The following is an 18297-nucleotide window of genomic DNA, read 5'->3' as shown; positions in this document are numbered from 1 at the left end:
GAGATGTTCATGGAGGGCTTCAAAAGTGATAGGAGTGTCACGAGCACGAACAGCGTCAATGATGGGTTTGTAGGAGTCTTGATCGAGTCCTTTGAGAATTTTGGCAATGATGTCCTCATGATCCATAGGTTTGCCCATAAGAATAAGTTGGGAAATACAAACCTTGATAGCTTACATGTATTCCTCCATACTTTGAGTAGTTTTGGTGATGGAGTCAAGACGATTTTTGATTGGAAGAAGATGACCTCGGGAAGGGTTGGCATAAGTAGTGGCTAAAGTGGTCCAAGCTTCATGAGAGGTAGTGGCTTGGATGATAAGAGGGGCAATGGTGGGAGATAGAGTGCCAACAAGAGCACCTATAATGAGTTTGTCTTGACGTTGCCAACTAAGATAGGCGGGGTTGGGAGTAGTGGTAGAGTCGGTGGTCACGGTTTCGGGTGGGGCTTTGTAGGTGCCATCAACATATTTTAAAAGGTCATAACCAAATAGTATGGAATGAATTTGGGTTTTTCATGAGAGATGGTTGAGAGGAGTGAGTTTAATACAGTTGTTAAAGTTGAGGAGAATAAATGGTTTGGAAGGTTCATGGGCATTGGGTATGTGGTTTTCGGCTCCTGCCATGGGGAAGATAGGATAGCTAGTGGGGGAAAAAAAGATGGATCTTTTGCTCAGGATACCATGTAAAGTATAAGACAATGCTTGATATTATTCACTAAGGTCAAAGCTATTTATACAACATAAAGCTAGAGCTAGGATCTAAGTAGAGCAATAGTATATATACAAAGAATACACTGATACTAAGAAGATACTAGCTAAAAGTAGTAGAAGATTACAAAATATTACAAAAGATAATATAGACATAATTAACTGGGAGTTGATGATATTGTATGATCATGAGGAGATATAGTAGTATTTTTATCACTAGGTGTGTGGCTCACATAAATCGCTACTCAAGATAGCAGTTATATAGCTACCATAACTGAACAACTGCATATAGCAACAACTATAATTATTTTAGCAAGGGACCCTAAAATTTTCGTTTCTAATTAGAAACATATTATTTTCCATTGCTAAGTTTCCATTTCTCATTAGAAACATATTATTTTCGTTCACTAAATTTCTCAACATATTTTTTTCCGTTGCTATATAAGCAATTTTTTGTAGTGTCAACAGGTCACCAATAGGAACTGCTACACCAGTTTTAGAAATTTGTACATATATGTTTCCTCTTGTTGACCGTTACTTTAAGTAGCAGTTTGTTTTATCATTAACCGCTTACACTATTAGCGGTTTGTTTTTGCCAAAAATTAAAGAAAAATTATAACATATTGTCTTACGTGGATGGTATGTAGGAAATTAATTCCAACTATCTTTATTATATAAGCCAAGGGAGGAGGTGTGGTGTCCTCTTTTGAAGTGACTAAAATACTCTTTAATAATTTAAAATAATATTTTTCTTTTTATAAAAAATTAAAAAATGAGAATCAATGAAACTTGCCATATGAGTAGGTCAAAAAATGGAATATGCAATACCATTAATAACTTGGCAAACTAGATTGACACAATCAATTCACGAAATCAATTAGAATCTTTAACCAAAAAAAGTTAGCAACATATCGTGATAACATAATATTTCATATTTACAAAGTTCAAACAATATGTTTTATTAACATCTATAATTGTTAAAGAAATATACTAAAGTCGCTGAAAAGAAAATTATTAAATCATCGACCAAATTTTACAATGACGGTATTAAACTAGGTTAAAAATCATTCACTTTTAATTTAAAAAGATAATAACATTTATAAAAGAACCTCAATAATTTACATCACTATCAAAATAATTTTAGATAAAAAAAAAACATGTCAATTTATATATACCTACATAAGATTGATGACGCACGCATCGCGTGCATATATAACTAGTACTGTCATATGTGAATGGTATGGGTAGGAAATCAATTTTAACTTCGGCATATCTCTATTACATAAGGGAAGGGGGGAGCTATGATGTCCTCTTTTGAACTGACTATTTTACCCCCTTCCCTTTCTAAATTACAAAAGGAATCTCAATACCAAAATGGGGATTCAAACAAGCCAACGGAAATCAATTTTCAACAATCACTCAAAAATCACTTATACGAGGAAACTTTACAAATCACTCATAGAATTGAGAAAATCACGTTGTAAAAATCACGCAAATCACTCAAATGATCAGGAAACATTACAAAAACTAAAAATTAACTTACAAACTAAAACTAATATACTAGGACGTCAATACATACAAAAACATTCACAAAATTCACTTACAAATCATTGTTCTCAATAACAATTCACAATTACATACTCACAAAAATTACCTATAAACACAAATCTGTATTTTCCGATATCTTGCTCAAAGAGATGACACAAGAATGCAAGTTTGTCATAAAAGAGCAATCTCCTAACCAACATAACTACTTAGTAATAATTAGGCTTAAAAATATCATCGCACGCATCGCGTGCACAAAAGATTAGTATATATATAAGGGAAGGGGGAGCAATGGTGTCCTCTTTTGAAATGCCTATTTTACCCCCCTTCCCTTTCTAAATTACGAAAGGAATGTGAAAATCAAAATCGGCACTCAAAGAAAACTATCGAAAATTAATTTACAACACTCACTCACAAATCACTTAAAAGAAGAAACTTTACAAATCACTCATACAATCGAGAAAATCACGTTATAAAAATTACGCAAATCACTCAAATATTCAGGAAACTTTATTAAAACTTAAAATAAACATACAAACTAAAACTAATAACCTAGAACGTCAATACATACAAAAACATTTACAAAAATTTACTTACATAGTATCATTATTCTCAAGAACCATTCACAATTAATGGTGGGTCATGATAAAAAAATAGAGGTGTATTTGTAGTGAAATCAGAATTTAAAAGTAAGACAAGGAAAAAAATTATTTACTTTTTTAAGTGTTTTCTATATATGATGAAACTTTTACGTATATTTGGACCTATCTTTTGCTATTATATAATAGCGATTAATTATCAAGGTAAAAAGGTTTATGTAAAATATCATTCAAGAATTAAACTACAACATATCTCTATTATATAAGGGAAGGGGGATCTATGGTGTCCCCGAATGAAGAGACTATGTTACCCCCTTTCCATTCTAAATTACAAATTCACTTACAAATCAAAGGGGCTTCAAGCAAAAATACCAATAATATAATTATAACAATCACTCACAAGTCAACTAAAATCATAAAATTACATAATTTACGTTATGCAAATCACTAAATGAGGAAACTTTACAAAAACTTAAAAATTCACTTACAAACTACAACATATGAAAAAATTGACTTGAAATCAAAGTGTCCACTTTCTTTACGATTTATCAAGTGTTGTACTTAATTCAAAAATCAACTAAAAAATTATAATATTAGAAATAATAAATAAATTCAATAAAATTTCTATTTTGTTCATAGAATTTAACTTTGAAAAGTAAAAAAAAACAAAAAGAATGGTGAGAGATTTAAGTGACATAAACTAAACCAATCAAATTTTGCAACTAAAAATAATTATACTTCGTATGTCTAATGTTCAAATTTTGACTCTTATACCAAAGAAAATCGAGCTTCCGTTTCGAAACAAATTCAAGCACGCATCGCGTGCAAAAAATTCTAGTATAGGAAATTAAAACGCCTTTTGACAATATCTGGCGAAAAAACTCGAGTCTCGACCGCACTAAGCCACTAACAAGGCTTTGGGTAATTACGTCTTTCTCAACCTGAAGAGTCAAGACTAAAGAAGCATTATCCAATTACAGATACAACTACAAAGGATTACCTTACAGAAGCTTGAACCATGACAACAATGGCTGCTTCCTCACTACTTTCACCTCTCGGTAAACCCTTCTCTCTCCACCACCCTTCTTCTTTCTTCATTAATTTGTGTAAATGACTGTCAAATTACCATCTTTTTTCTTTTCTTTTGATTTTTCATTTCCCTTTTGGATGTGGGTATATGGAATCCCATATGTAGATTTTAGCATTGTGGATGACATTAATTGGTGCTGTTTAATTCGCTTTTTTATTCAGTATGTCATGTAAAACCTCCCATTTCCTCATTTACTATGTTAATTCTTGCTCTTCATTAGTTTAAAATTAAATGCTGTTTTTGATTTGAACCATGCAATTAAGGTGCTATGCAAATTTGGAACATGACCAACATTTTTCCTGCAGTAATTAGATTCAGGTTTTTTTGTTATTTTTATGGTTTTTGATCCTTTAGAATCACTTACAAGAAGAGGAAAGGGGGTTAGGGAATAGGGATTACAAACTTACAATACCCATTTGCCCATTTTCTTATTATTTCAGTTCAAATTAACACCAATGGGGGCATCAGGCATGATTATGTCGTAAATTCCTAAAGTAAGATGAAGTTCATTTAGGGAAATGATTGTTACCCCTGAATAATATGAAGTATCATTTAACGAAATGTATTTAATTCTTATTGTAAGCCCATAGAGCTGCATATACGGTTCCTCTATCTAGATATAATGCTGAGATTACTAGGCTTCCGATTCACATTATCGAAGACCATTTTGGAACTAGCTAAATTCATTGTTCATTAACATTGGTCATCCTCTCATCTCGAATAATTTGGATTGCTATAGCTATTGATCTTCTATGTGCGTATAATTAAATCTAATCAACTGCATTCTGCTAATTGAAGCTAGTTTTGCCCAGTTCATAGGAAACATGGGCAAATATTGGTGATAACAACAAAATGAGCTGTATACTATTTCAAGAAAGTGGTATATTAAATGGAAAAGTGGTATATTGAAATCCTAAATATTTTGGTCTTGATATAGCTTGTAATTGTTAATTATATGTGGTTTCTGTATACTATTTTTTTCAGATTATATACTACCAAATACTGTTATAAGCACTATAGTGTTTATAGCATAGTAGGAACTGGCCATTTTTCTAGTTGAATCTGCTTTGAAAAAGTGTGGAAGCTTGTGGGTTAAAATTTTACCTTTTTCAGGGAGGGGGGGGGGGGGGGGGGGTTGTTTAACCAGCTTGAAAAATTCATGTGCTTTTGTTTGAAAAAACAGCTATTCTCACTTATTTGTACTGTTTTTCAGCTTTAAGTGTTTCAACGAATCTTCATAATAAGGCGAAACAAAATGCACAAAGGCTTATTATTCGATGTTCAAATATGAGACATGCTCCTGAATTGTCATATATTGAAGGCCCAAGATTGAATCTATTTAAGCGCAGGAATGTTATGGGGCTGCTTCTTGGACTTTCTTGTCTCAGTATAGACTCTCAAGAGACTAGTGCTGCAGGCTTGCCTCCAGAAGAAAAGCCTAGAATATGTGATGATGCATGTGAGAAGGAGCTTGAAAATGTAGGTGAGATTGCTTGCCCATTCTAATAAAATTTTGAAGATTTGATTGTCTGCTCACGTTGACATATGTTGTAGCTATATGGAAGATATCTGTTCATGCATATATTGTTGGTGTCATTGAGCACCCAGTTGATGAACGATGTAACATCATCATTTCACTTGATGCATTATGAATGCAATCCTGAATTTTTGACAGCAGTAGTCTGGTAGAATTTGTCATCAGCTACGTGAAGTCTTAACTCTTAACCAAGCATAGTCCTTGTTGATGTCTTGTTCTTTCTTTTCAACAAGAATTTGTCATCATCATTTCACTTGATTACTTGATTGCTCTTAGATAACTTGATTACTTAATATTGCTTGCCCAAATAACATGGATGAATCCTAAACATTAAGGACGCTTGAGACTTCATGAATCATGTAAAGTATGCATGATAAAAAAAAATTGTTGTATTCTGATGTCTTGAGATCTCAGGACATACACTGCTCAAAGCCAACTCTTTCCACGGACCACTATACATCAGCAAGTGCTTGCTAGTTGCAAACACCATAATGGAATTTTACCCTTGTATGAAGTCATGAACTTACCTAAAAGTGACCCATATTAAGTAACTTGATTACTTGATTGCTCTTAGATAACAATAGCAACAAAGTTTGAACTGCGGCTCTAGGTACCCAATAGCATTATTGAATTTACTTTTACCCTCACATCGTATGTCCCAAATTCCGGATAACCATCATAGTTAGTAGAAATGGTTGTGAATCCTTACCACCTGAATCATACCTGTGGGGCTGTGGCTATTACAGCAGCCACTTTCCATGTGTGTTATAAGCCTACAAGTATATGGAATCCATTATCCGTGTGGGGATGGATGAGCCTCTTACACTGCAAATGTCATTCTGACTTGATGAAGCCAATCCATTAAAGAATTCGCCAACTTACTTGTGAAAGACTCATTTGGAGTAAATGAAGCCTTAAAAACAACATTCCCTATTTTCTTGTATCCTCCTAAGTTGAAGTGTCTTGCAGAACTATTTTCTCCATGAGCCATTCCCTTCTGGGATTATTTAGAACACAATATCCATAAAGAGATGTTAGGATCATTATGATCATCTACATGCTTGAATCTGAGCAAGAGAGCATCATGGAGTGTTGGTCACTCAGTTGCATGCTTTTTTATATTAAGAAGTTTCAGAGCTCAGATACACATTCAATGATTGGATTGAGATTGGATAGTGAAGCAATAAAATTTCCTACTTCATGTAATCTTGCAATTGATATTGTTATGCTCTAACATTGAAGTGGTTACAAAGGGGTATGGCCGTTTGGACTTCCCAAGTTTTAGAGCTCTGTTCCTGTTGGATCGTATGTTCTGATGTTGATACTAAAGCCACAAGGTTTTGGAGCAAGACAAGAGAGTATATATGAGATACAATGACGTTTTTATTTAAGTGTGTTCTTGATCTAGCTGATAATCTATCTGCTGGACTGACATAACTTAGATCATCTCCCCTTCTTTTTTTTTTTTTGGGGGGGGGGGGGTGAGCCTGTTAGGGCAAGGTTTAATTTACATTTAAAAGAAGATTTTGCTATAGACATTCCTTTATATTTCTTGAAGTGGTTCAGAGTTTCCTCTATTGTTGAAGGTACCCATGGTGACCACTGAATCTGGGTTGCAGTACAAAGACATCAAGGTCGGTGAAGGTCCAAGTCCACCAATTGGCTTTCAGGTATACATAAATGCTTGATCAGACAAGTTAAGAAGAGAGTAAGATATTTCTCTCATCTTTTTTTTTTACCTGCGAAGATTTTAGTCCAACAATTAATAAATAAAATTATTTGAGCATAAATTTGTGCATTTAGCAGATATATATCCCTACGTAATCTACATCATTTTAAGCCAACATGACGAACATTCGGTGTGAGATTAGAGTGAAATATCTTTGAAAATCCTTACACCAAGCTATTCACAGGTGATATGAATTTGCTTTTACAGACCTATTCTTGGTAGTTTCATATGGCCTGTTTGATCGCAGGTTGCTGCAAACTATGTTGCAATGGTTCCTTCTGGACAGATTTTTGACAGGTAATGACAAATGTTATTAAACCCTGTTAATTAAGTGGTATCATTCCCATTTTGGTTGATTCATCTTCATTGATTGTACATTCATCTTATAGTTGAACGATTATCTCATGCTCCTTTCTAAAACACCAACTTATATGCTGGCCTGTCACATAGCATCAGATAATAGAATAAGTGATAATGCCTTTTTGCCAACTTATGTGCTGGCCTATTAATAAGTTGAATGAGTACTTCTGGTACTGCACATCTCTTTAGGAATTTTTCTGTTACTTCTTCCTTCTAGCTTTAAAGCACTGTGTACAAGATTTTCACTGCCAAACCTGTTGCTGTTGCTGCAGCTCACTTGAGAAGAAACAGCTTTACATCTTTCGAGTTGGCTCTGGCCAGGTAAATACCTGATATTCTTCAGATGATTCCAAATTTATGCAATGGCAATTCCATAGGTAGTATTTGATAATTGTGTTAGGATACTGAACAAAAGCAAGTCTGTATGAGTGAGTGAAATTCCAATTTTGGATAAATCAATTCTGTTAGTTCTGTTTTTCAGCTTAAATATTGGAGTAGTCAACCTCCTTTCATCATGATGCTACTGATCTAACAATTAGTTTCAATCAACTGCTAAAATAGGTCATTAAGGGACTTGATGAAGGACTCCTTAGTATGAAAGCTGGTGGTAAACGGCGACTTTACATTCCAGGATCGGTGAGCATTTTACTACACTTTTCTCTTTTTTTCCCGCCTGGTTCAGATATTTTGTGGTATTGGTGGCTTATCTACTCACCATTCATATGTTAATAATAATGAGGCTCGGCCCAAGTCCAGCTTACCTATTCCTGTCTTTTTTTTTATATAAAAAAGCAATAACTAAGCCCTGAAACTGGTCATTTCTGGCTCATAATCTTATAATCTTAGCTGCAATTGGTGCATTGATGTACGAAAACTCATTCCTTTGTTTTTACTTCTGTTGAGCAGTTGGCATTTCCAAAAGGGCTGACCTCAGCTCCAGGAAGGCCTCGTGTTGCCCCAAGTAGTCCCGTTGTCTTTGACGTGAGCTTGGAGTACATACCAGGTCTGGAGATAGACGAATAATAACTGCATAGCTCATGAACTCACCTACTTATTCTTCCTGTTCTACCTATTTCCGCACCTGGAAGTGGGGAGCCAACAGAGTTGATAGCTCTTTTTTACTTCAAATTAATTATTCCTCTTGTTACATATCCGCAATTGTATAAATTCAGCTTATTATTGAATTGGCTGTGCATATTTCCATTATAGAATGTGAATTCTTGTCACTTTTTGCATCTGTAGAAATGCTGAAATTTTTTGGTCTGCCTATGATCTGTATTTCCGGAAATTTTTTCTGCGCGTGCTATAATTGGAGCTGATTTGTCCTAACTTGTTCTAGCTTCAGAATATCTTATGAGGATAGAGTTGTATCAAGGATGTATAATATTCCCCAGGGATACACAAGTTTAACCTCTGTAATTGTGTCCTTCCTGATATTTTCCTTCTTAATTGGAGTGGCTGAGTGTGTTTAGTTTCTGAGGTGTTGTTTGGTTGGAAGTTATTTCCCTTGGAAATAGAAATTCCTAGGAAATGCATTATGGGTGTTGTGTTTGGTTGGAGGGAAATGGGAGAAGCATAGGAAATACAAATTCCAAGGGAAATAGAATTTCCCATGAAACATGGGAAATCACTCACCAAGCCCCCCCTTGGTGAGTAATTTCCTAGGAAATGCAATTTCCTATGGTGTCAACCAAACAATTTTGTCTAATTCCTAGGAAATTAACAAGGGAAATAATTTCCCATGAAATGTAAATTCCCATGGGAAATTACTTCCCATGTGAACCAAACGAGGCCTAATCTGATGTGATGAAGGATATTTTGGTGGTTCTGGAAATGATATTCCTGAGGATTCTCTTCCTGTGAAAATGTATCTTTGTTTTTTCTGGAAAATTCACAATTGCACTGCTTATCCTGAATAGCTAAGATAAGTGATCTTTTGGTATGTAGAACTATTGGAGCTTGGACCGTTACTTGTCACCCCATCTAGTTTGAATAAGAGGTCTTGAATCTTGATTTCTTACTTTAAATGTCATATGATATACACCCGCGTGTACCATACACGTGGACGTGGTACATCTAAACTATTTTTTGCTCATTTGTTCATTTAGAATTTACCTATTATATTGTTTATTTGGAGGTTACGAATAAGCAATGAACAAAAACGAGCTTTGCATAGTACACTCGATGTATGATAAAAAATTCCTATGCAACCAATACCTATTTCCAACTACTAAAAGTTTATGCTTAATTAAAAGTTCATATACTGAAAACAATAGACAAAAATTAACGAGCAATACAATGTCACTAAATATACCATTATGAATTTGTGATAAAAGCTAAATATACAATTGTTCAAAAATAAAATTAGTTACAGAAATATACACATTATAATTAGCACAAAAATAAACATTATTGAAGAAATATTGGAAATGATACTCTAACCTAACCCAAGCTAACATAAACAGAAGTAGCAACCCCAAGAGCATAAACACCAATAACAGATCCAATCAAACCACCCCCAACTCTGGCCACCATTCCAACTCCACCAATCCCCGCAACTCCAACACAAACCCTACTCGCCACAATTCTCGACGCATTCGAAACAACAGCATCGGCGAACAAAACTACAGCAAACTCTCGAAACTCGTCGGAACTCAGCGTTCCTTCCGCCGAAAAACTCTTTCGAAGTGATCGGTACGCGCCGTCGACTTGCGCGCGTGAGGGAGGTGAAGGACACCACGTTTTGAGGATAGGGGAGGAGAGAGAATTTAGGAGGGAGGTGTGGAGGCGGATGGAAGCGTCGGAGAGTTGGTAGGCGAAGATGTTGTTGTGGGAAGTTTGTTGAGTTAGAGATTGGAGATCGGAGAAGATGGTGTTGCAGGATGAGGTGAATTCTGGGGTGGTGCGGAAATGGTGGCGTACTCGTTTTGATGGTGATATCCCCATTTTTGACTCAAGAGTCTCTTACTCTCTTCTGTGTTGTACAGGATGTTTACTAGTTACTAGTTTACTACTGCTTTGGAGTTTGGATGGATAGGATAAATGGTGGGTCCGGGAAATGTCCGGTTCATAGCCTTTGGCCGGTATAAAGTATAAACGATGCAGTGGTTACATTCTACAACTAATTATTAGGCTCGAGCTAATGGGCTATGCGCCTATGCCCTGAGTAAGAAAAAATTTCATTTATTAATATAATATTTTAGGATAACAAAACTAAATACAACTTAACCTAGTGATTAAAATTTTAGTATATGTACTTGAGGTCTCGAGATCAAATTCTATACTATGCAATTTATTAATTTTTTTATTGTACATGGATTACATGAACTAGAATTCCTTAGGGAGAGTGCCACGTGGCACAGTTTCTTGTTTTCGCACGCCTTTTAATATATTTGTATAGTCGTATAGATTAGTTGATAGTATATTTGATTATAAATGTAATGCTCTTTCGGTCTCTCCGTCTCATAATATATATTTTTTTTTTTAGGGGAAAAGCATAAGCTAGATTAATCATGGGACAAATCGTCCATAAGAATATAAGGAGCCACCTCACGAGGAGCATGGTTCTCCCAGATTTGTTCAACTCCAAAAGGAACTAGCTTAGCTAAATGATGAGCTACATAATTGCCTTCTCTCTTCACATGAGACCAAACTAAGGAAGAAAATGAGAGCTAGAAGAGAAAATAGAGAACAACACATTATCCAGATCAGAAAGGTAGAGGGATGTCTTTTGCAGTCTAGCGATGACATTGAGGCAATCTGATTCCACCACCACATTCTCGAGCCCAAACCTTCTCCCAAGTCGCACACCCATATCAATGGCTTTGGCTTCAATAATTTCTGGGGTCCAGTAGGCTCAGACCCGGCGAAAAGCAGCAAAGCGAACACCACCAAGATGATCCCGAGCTATAACACCAAGCCCAACCCATCCTTCCACTTCCAGCGACGCGTCAACATTTATTTTCCAACAAGCTTGTGGAGGAGGACGCCAAACCCGAGGACTAGGGAGTACCGAGACTTGCCGACGATAGATAGCTACAGAATATTTCCCAAACTCTTCTACAAGTCTTTCAGTTCAATTCAACAATACCCGGTTTGGAGTAAATTTATCATTGAAAATTCTGTTATTCCTTTCACCCCAAATGCACCACATTAAAAAACTCCCTTCACCTTCATCTTGACATCCATTTGTTTCCATTTCTCGATTAACTCACACATCGTGGCACACCCACTGTCATCACGTAGGCTTTCACAGCCACTGTCCACCCAAATCTTCTCGAAGCGTGGACATTTAAATATGGCATGGTGGGCTGTTTCTTGTTCACCACAGCCCCAAGGGAAATCCGCAGATTCAAGGAGGTGGCGTTGGACCAACAAAGCTCAAGTAGGTAAGATATTAGTGCAGAGTTTCCACAAAAAATGGCGTACCTTAGGACTCACCTCAAGTTTCCATATTTCGACCCAGGCGGTGTGAAAGTTGTCGAGATTGCACCCTTTGCCAAGCATATAGGCCGTTTTAACCGAGTACTTTCCATCTTTTGTTAAGGCCCAAGTCAACACATCAGGAATACCAAGGATACATTTCCCACCCCGCTCATTGAAATATTCATCAACAACATCATAGCGCCATTCGTGAGAAATCGGATCAATGAGTTGGCTCACCAACGTCAGTTCATTCCGTCTCATAATATAGTGTCTACTGTGTACTTCATTTTTGGTGAGTCAAACTTTAAAATTTTTGACCGAATATTTTCATTTGTATATATAAAAAAACATATTCATGTGAAATCTTTTTTAGATTCGTCTCATTGTGTAGTTTCATAATATCAACTTTTTATATTTTATTTTATTATTATGGAGTTAAAGATATTAAAGGTCAAAGTTACGTCTTGGATACCGTGTAAAAAATAAACAAGCATTATATTATGGGACGGGGAGTATTATCTTAAAATATATGAAAAAAAGTACTCTCGTCGATATTTGTTGATATTTTTACTTGAAATTTTGATAATATTTAGAATTACATATAATCTTTTAAAAAAAATTCAATATAAAAGGAAAAAAAAATATATTCATGTGGTGTCTTATTTGAGTGTCTCAATGAGTACACTAATAATATCAAATTTTTATGATTTTCCACTCATATGTAATAAGTTTCATATCAGGTCCAATAAGGTCTAATAAATTTCAATCAGGTCGATAAGTTTCAATCAGGTCCAATAAGGTTCATTTAGGTCCAATCAGGTCTAATAAGTTCAGTTCAGATCAATAAGTTTAGGTGAAGAGAACACACCCTTAAAGGATCCTCAAGGGTCTATGAAAAAGGTTTAGTCCCCTGTATGATCGAGTTCTTTTCGTGGTTGCCTTCTACTCATAATATAAAAGATTGATCAATAAGAATAGGTTCTGCAAAATTCTCAAGGAACATGTGTTATGTGCTCCAAGTTGATGGAGTCTTGTGATCACCTTCTACTGCATTGTGACTTTGCGTGGAGTATCTTGTATCGGTGGTTAGAGTTGTTGGGGTGAAAAAGAGGTTCAACCAAACTCGGTTAAGGAATTGTATCTGATGTGGCGTAATATGGTGCAAGGGGTAAACTTTAAGAAGGTATAGTTTTCTTCTTTGTTAGTGATAATTTGGTCATTATTGAAAGAAGTAAGAGAATTTTTAGGGGGGGCTACGATATACATGATTTAGTTCTTCTCAGATTGGGGTGGTATTTGACATTCTAAAATGGGAAAAAAAATCTTAAGTGAGTAGAAAGAATAATGAGCTGAGACATTGTGTCCTACTCCTACATATGGTTCATTGAAATAGAACACAAATGCATCATTATAGTTGGAGGAGAAGAAAGTGGGTGTAGGAAAGGGTCCTTAGAATTCGAGAAGGCACTTTTATATATGGGTATGCTCTCTTGTCCGATACTTTTCAAAGAAATCAATGAGGCTGAAGTTTTTGCTATCTTCAAAGCAATTAAAATGTCTCTGATATTAGGTTCTTTGTTATTGTGTGTTGGTGTAATCCAACTCCACTAATATCGTGTGAATGGTGCAGTAACAATAATGGAGGCCCATCGAACCTTGATTTTGAAATGAACTTTATCAAAGGTACCACGAGGAGTTGGCCTAAATTTTCAATCGTATATCGTGGAAGGGACGGAAACTCGATAATTCATCATTTGGCCAAACAAGGAGCATCTAGGAGTTTAGATTTTTTGACATGATTGTAAGTTTTTTAATTTAAGGTTGGTTTTCTTTTCTTTTGTATGGTGTTTGGCTTTGAATGACTCTTTGTTGTACCTCTTTGAAGAGCTCTCTCGACCACCTCTTTGGTGTTTTTTGGCTCTTACCTCTAATGCTAAACGCAATTTAAAAAAATAGTACTACGTATTGCATAAGTGATTATTTTCCATGAAATACTCGTACACAACTAAGTTTGTCACAATAACCATTGCCCCAGTTTTCCCACTTGTCCTCTCTCATCTCTTTAGTATCCACCTCTCGACAATTTGCATACATTGTCCATACTGTTGACAAACCAGGGGCTTGATTTTCTTAATAGAAAATTAATAAATATAGATATTCCAAAGTTTTTTATATTTATGATTCTATATATATTATCCTCCGCTCTAAAATAAATAAATTTGACATCTTTTTGATAGAAATGTTTCATCTATTTTAGTTATTTTCACAAATCGTTTACAACTTTCACCAGCCCCCGAAAAACTACCAAAAATATTTCCATCTCATCTCTTCACTTTCGCACCTCTCCTTCCTCAGTCTTCATTCTTCACTCACAGACACAGTCAATGAAATGTGCAGTCTCAAACTCCAACTCACCCAACTGGGCATCTCTCAAATCCCTCAAAAACAAACTTCAATTCACAACCACACACTCTATCCTGTAATTTTACATATGGGTTCCTCTACTTTTAGACGAAGAACAACAACTATAACTTGTGGGCTCAGAAAAATGGGACCTAAAAAACCTTTGTGGAGGTCAAGTTTTTTGTCAACTGAAGCAATTCAAGCAGTTCAGTCTCTTAAACTTGCCAAATCTCCCGCCAAATTACAGCAAGTTTTTGACACTAAAATTGCACGCCTTTTGAAGGCTGATTTGTTGGATACTTTGACTGAACTTCAGAGACAAAATGAGTTGGATTTAGCTCTTAAGGTCATCCTTTTCTCTTTTTTTTCTCTAGTTGAAGTTTTAATTTTTAGGTTTATTTGTTGAGTAGGTTGAATTGACTTGTTGTATTGTAGTTGATTGGTTATGTTCTTGTTATTTTGTTGGAAATAATGTTATTAAAACTAGTGATTAATTTGGTAGTTAAATTGGTCTGCTTTATGTGAGAATTTTGATTTTACAATTTACTAAGATGTGGGTGTTTGTGCTTTCAATTGTTATCTATGTGGGTTTCTCTCTTATGGTGTAATGATTTTGTATTAGAATTAAGTGGTAATGTTGAACTAGCTGAAAACAATAGTAAAATAAAGAACTAATTTGTTTTTAATCTATACACTTTACTTTTTATTTGAATCTTTATAATCTACACGATATTGCTTGATCTATTTTTGATAATATGTTGTATCTACTTTCTCTTCTTTTTTTCAACCTTGTGCTCCACTTTTTCATATAATAATCCACCTTATCATTTCTATCTCTACCTTTTGAAGTTTCTATCTCACAATTTTCAGTTTCTCTTTCATTTTTTGACTTCTTCCTTGGTTCTCTACCATAATCAAGTGAGTAAATTAGAAAGAAACGGAGGGAGTATTATACAGCTACTTATAGTGCTTCTATTAGACAAAAGTTAAACCATGAATTTTCATGATTGAATTTGCTTTGAGATTCTATTGAAGAACCTACAAAATGAAGAACATTCTATTGAAGAATGTCCATTTGAGATTGAGTTTGCTTTATGTTCGAGTTTGAGATACTCTCAGTCATTACAATTGTTCCGGTATAGAAACGGTTAACGTCCTCAGTAGAGTCCGCTAAAGGTATGAGGTGACGTCCTTACTGGGTAGCTGCACAACACGCAAACGTAACCTGCCCTCGAGGTGGTTCCGAGGAAACCCCCCCGATACTCAAGTCAGTAATGGTCCCACTGGGATTTAGAGAGAGAAACTAGAGAGAGAGATAAGCTATTTCCAGTATGAGAGAGAATGTACCTGCAGAATAGTACTAGAGGGGTATTTATAGAAGTAATATTCCTCTGACAAGGCATGTAATCCTTCAACACGTGTAGGGCTGTGACGCACTTGACAGGTGGGAAGATTCCCCTGCTTTTGTCCTGTTAGGCGTCTGCCAACGTTACCGGCCATAGGGGTTGAACTGACTTTGGTGAAGCTGTAGATAGCTTTAATGTGCTCGCGTCCTCTACCGTGCTCGCGGATGCTTCTGGTGTGGCCGCTAATACACTTGGGTTATACCCATACAACAGTCTTCATCATTGTGTAAATTCTTTGCTTTAACAAAGTCGTGTTGGTTTTATTTGGCGACCAAAACTTGGTGTTGTTGGCGATTATCCATGTGATGAACATGAAATGGATAGCAATATAGCATATCTTAACTAGCTGAAAGAATATACTTTTAGAATTAGCACGATGATTGCCCCTATCCATCGTTCTATGTTAATTTCATGCTCCTGCTCTGTTGCATACTTAGAGAATTGGTGTATGGTAGACACTTTATTGTAGTGCATAGGAATGAGTGAGTTAGCTTTTCTGAGGGAAGGATGCATCACTCGTTCAATATGTCTTATCTCATCTTTAGATCCCATATTCAAAGTTTGCATTTATAAGAACTACTCTGTGGATGCTTTAAGTTTGTTATCAGTTGGTTCGTTCTGTTATATTTAGGAAACAGTAAAGGATGTCCATTTGAGATGTAGTTTGCCTCATGGTGAGTTTGAGATAATGTAATTCATTACTGTCTTCATCATTGTGTAAGCTCTTTGCTTTTACAATGTTCTATAGTTTATTATTGGGGAGAAACATGGTGATGTGGGCGATCATCAATGTGATGGTTGCACATCAAATCCATAGCATATCTTCGTTAGGAGAATGAAGATATTTGCGAACTGGCATTTGATGACCATCCTTTTTTCCTTTCTGTATCAATTTCATGTTCCTACCCTTTTGCATCTCTTTCATAATCGAATGAAGCACATCATCGTTATTATTCAATCCGCATCCTCAGTGTACTTATGTTAAAATTTCTACAATTTGCTGTTGTGTATCTCATCTGAAATTAATTCAGGGCTCTAGGTGTTCGATTTTGTGAAAAAGGAGTCGTGGTATTCACCAAATGTGTCCCTATACTACGACATGATTCTACTGCTGGGAAAGAACAAGCTGATTGACAAGGCTGAAGAGCTTTTTGATGAACTGAAGAAAGAGGGTTTACAACCTGATGTACGAGCATATACTGAATTGATTGGTGTTTATTTTCAAGTTGATAAGGTAGGAAAAGCAATGGAAACCTACAACGAGATGAAAGCTTCTGGTTGTACGCCAGATAAGTTAACGTTAATGATTATGGTAAGAAATCTGGAGAAGGCTGGAGAAGAAGAACTTGCAGCCTCGGTGAAGAGAGACTTTGAAGAATATGTGGATGAACCTGAAAAGTTCCTTGAAGAAGTAGAAAGGAAATATGCAAGAGAGCCCATTGGCATATGATTTTTTTTCAGCTGTAATTTTGTATCCCTTTTAACTTCAGCTCGACGAAAGTGGCTTGTTTGTTCATGTTTCTACATTGTTCCAGACATACAGATTGCTCGATGTCGAGAATGGCTAAATATCTTAATCGTTCGATGTAGATATCTAAATGCTTAAAACATCAGTTTGTAGGACATTTATGTAACTTCACTTTGAGGTGGATCTTGTAACTTTCCTATTTCACATTTAGATATATGAAACTTTATGTATATGGTTTTTTCTACATTTTCACCAGTGAGAAACCAAGACCTAAATTGTTCTTTCAAGGAAGTAGCTTTATTCTTACCAAAGTAACTTTGAGGTAGTTTCCTCTAATAGCAAACATGGATGAAAATAGAAATTTTTAGAAGTGGAAGAATGTTGATTTAATTGGTAGACTGAAATATAAGAAAATTTCAATTCCTAGGAAGTTTCACTTCTTAGCAAAAAAAAAAAAGAATTACTTACCTATTGGAAGTAAAATCTTTTTTAATCAAAAATTTAGGAAATACTACATGAAAAAATAATTCTCTTAGAAATATAACTTTGTTAAGAGTTAAAAAGTGAATGTCATGCATGTGAAACACATGTACAAGCATTAATGGTTAGTTGATTTTTTCACCACCTATTTTATGTAGATTGTTATATCTACCTATTGAGTAGACTACATTAAACATATAAAATTAAAATATAATTAATTGTGTTGAGTTGGACTCCAGTAATTATTAATGTTTATCTCTAGTGGGTAGCTTACCTAGTGAGTAGATAAAGTTTTTTTCCGGAGATTGCTACATCTACCCACTAGGTAGACTACCCATTAAAAATAGAGAATTAAAATATAATTAATCCTGTTGAGTTATTCCCCTATGCAGTATGCACCTGAATTTTTTAGAGTTAGGTATTATAAGTACCCATATGCAATGGATAAACGCATAAGAATTATCAGATAAAACTTTGCTCTCAGATAAAATCTTTCTATTTCCTTTTGTTTCACAATAAACTTCTTAATATCAATTTTCAAGCAAACAAC

At 35.3% G+C, this 18297-nt stretch overlaps 3 protein-coding genes across 4 annotated transcripts; 2 read left to right on the top strand and 1 right to left on the bottom strand.

The window, feature by feature from the left end:
• The first annotated feature begins 3754 nt into the window (after nucleotides 1-3754).
• LOC104888868 (peptidyl-prolyl cis-trans isomerase FKBP16-3, chloroplastic) lies at nucleotides 3755-8791 on the top strand. Its single transcript, XM_010673984.4, has 7 exons — nucleotides 3755-3907; nucleotides 5153-5418; nucleotides 7063-7146; nucleotides 7453-7502; nucleotides 7838-7886; nucleotides 8127-8201; nucleotides 8472-8791. The coding sequence occupies exons 1-7, from the start codon at nucleotides 3868-3870 to the stop codon at nucleotides 8586-8588; spliced, it is 681 nt and encodes a 226-aa protein (XP_010672286.2). The 5' UTR covers nucleotides 3755-3867; the 3' UTR covers nucleotides 8589-8791.
• Nucleotides 8792-10007: 1216 nt separating this feature from the next.
• Nucleotides 10008-10511, bottom strand: LOC125495510 (uncharacterized). The gene has a single exon (XM_048640253.1). The coding sequence runs from the start codon at nucleotides 10509-10511 to the stop codon at nucleotides 10008-10010; it is 504 nt and encodes a 167-aa protein (XP_048496210.1).
• Nucleotides 10512-14212: 3701 nt separating this feature from the next.
• LOC104888867 (protein THYLAKOID ASSEMBLY 8-like, chloroplastic) lies at nucleotides 14213-17511 on the top strand. 2 transcript variants are annotated; one of them, XM_010673983.4, is made up of 2 exons: nucleotides 14213-14739; nucleotides 16839-17511. In XM_010673983.4, the coding sequence occupies exons 1-2, from the start codon at nucleotides 14380-14382 to the stop codon at nucleotides 17247-17249; spliced, it is 771 nt and encodes a 256-aa protein (XP_010672285.2). In that variant the 5' UTR covers nucleotides 14213-14379; the 3' UTR covers nucleotides 17250-17511. The 2 variants fall into 2 exon arrangements, 1 of the variants encoding a protein (XP_010672285.2); XR_007272535.2 differs by having other exon boundaries at nucleotides 14599-14739; nucleotides 16831-16984.
• The last annotated feature ends 786 nt before the right edge of the window (nucleotides 17512-18297 follow it).

Source organism: Beta vulgaris, chromosome 3 (genome assembly GCF_026745355.1).
Source record: "Beta vulgaris subsp. vulgaris cultivar EL10 chromosome 3, EL10.2, whole genome shotgun sequence".
Taxonomy (NCBI): Eukaryota; Viridiplantae; Streptophyta; class Magnoliopsida; order Caryophyllales; family Amaranthaceae; genus Beta; species Beta vulgaris.
Note: the sequence above shows the minus strand (reverse complement) of the source record. Positions and strands in the feature narration are given on the sequence as shown.

What these genes read in the sequence shown, in the direction of transcription:
- LOC104888868 (XM_010673984.4), top strand. Translation starts at nt 3,868, where the DNA reads ATGACAACAATGGCTGCTTCCTCACTACTTTCACCTCTCG. An exon ending in CTCACTACTTTCACCTCTCG is followed by an intron (nt 3,908 to 5,152) that starts GTAAACCCTTCT and finishes ACTGTTTTTCAG; the next exon opens with CTTTAAGTGTTTCAACGAAT. An exon ending in GTCCACCAATTGGCTTTCAG is followed by an intron (nt 7,147 to 7,452) that starts GTATACATAAAT and finishes GTTTGATCGCAG; the next exon opens with GTTGCTGCAAACTATGTTGC.
- LOC125495510 (XM_048640253.1), bottom strand. Translation starts at nt 10,511, where the DNA reads ATGGGGATATCACCATCAAAACGAGTACGCCACCATTTCCGCACCACC.
- LOC104888867 (XM_010673983.4), top strand. Translation starts at nt 14,380, where the DNA reads ATGTGCAGTCTCAAACTCCAACTCACCCAACTGGGCATCTCTCAAATC. An exon ending in AGTTGGATTTAGCTCTTAAG is followed by an intron (nt 14,740 to 16,838) that starts GTCATCCTTTTC and finishes TCAGGGCTCTAG; the next exon opens with GTGTTCGATTTTGTGAAAAA.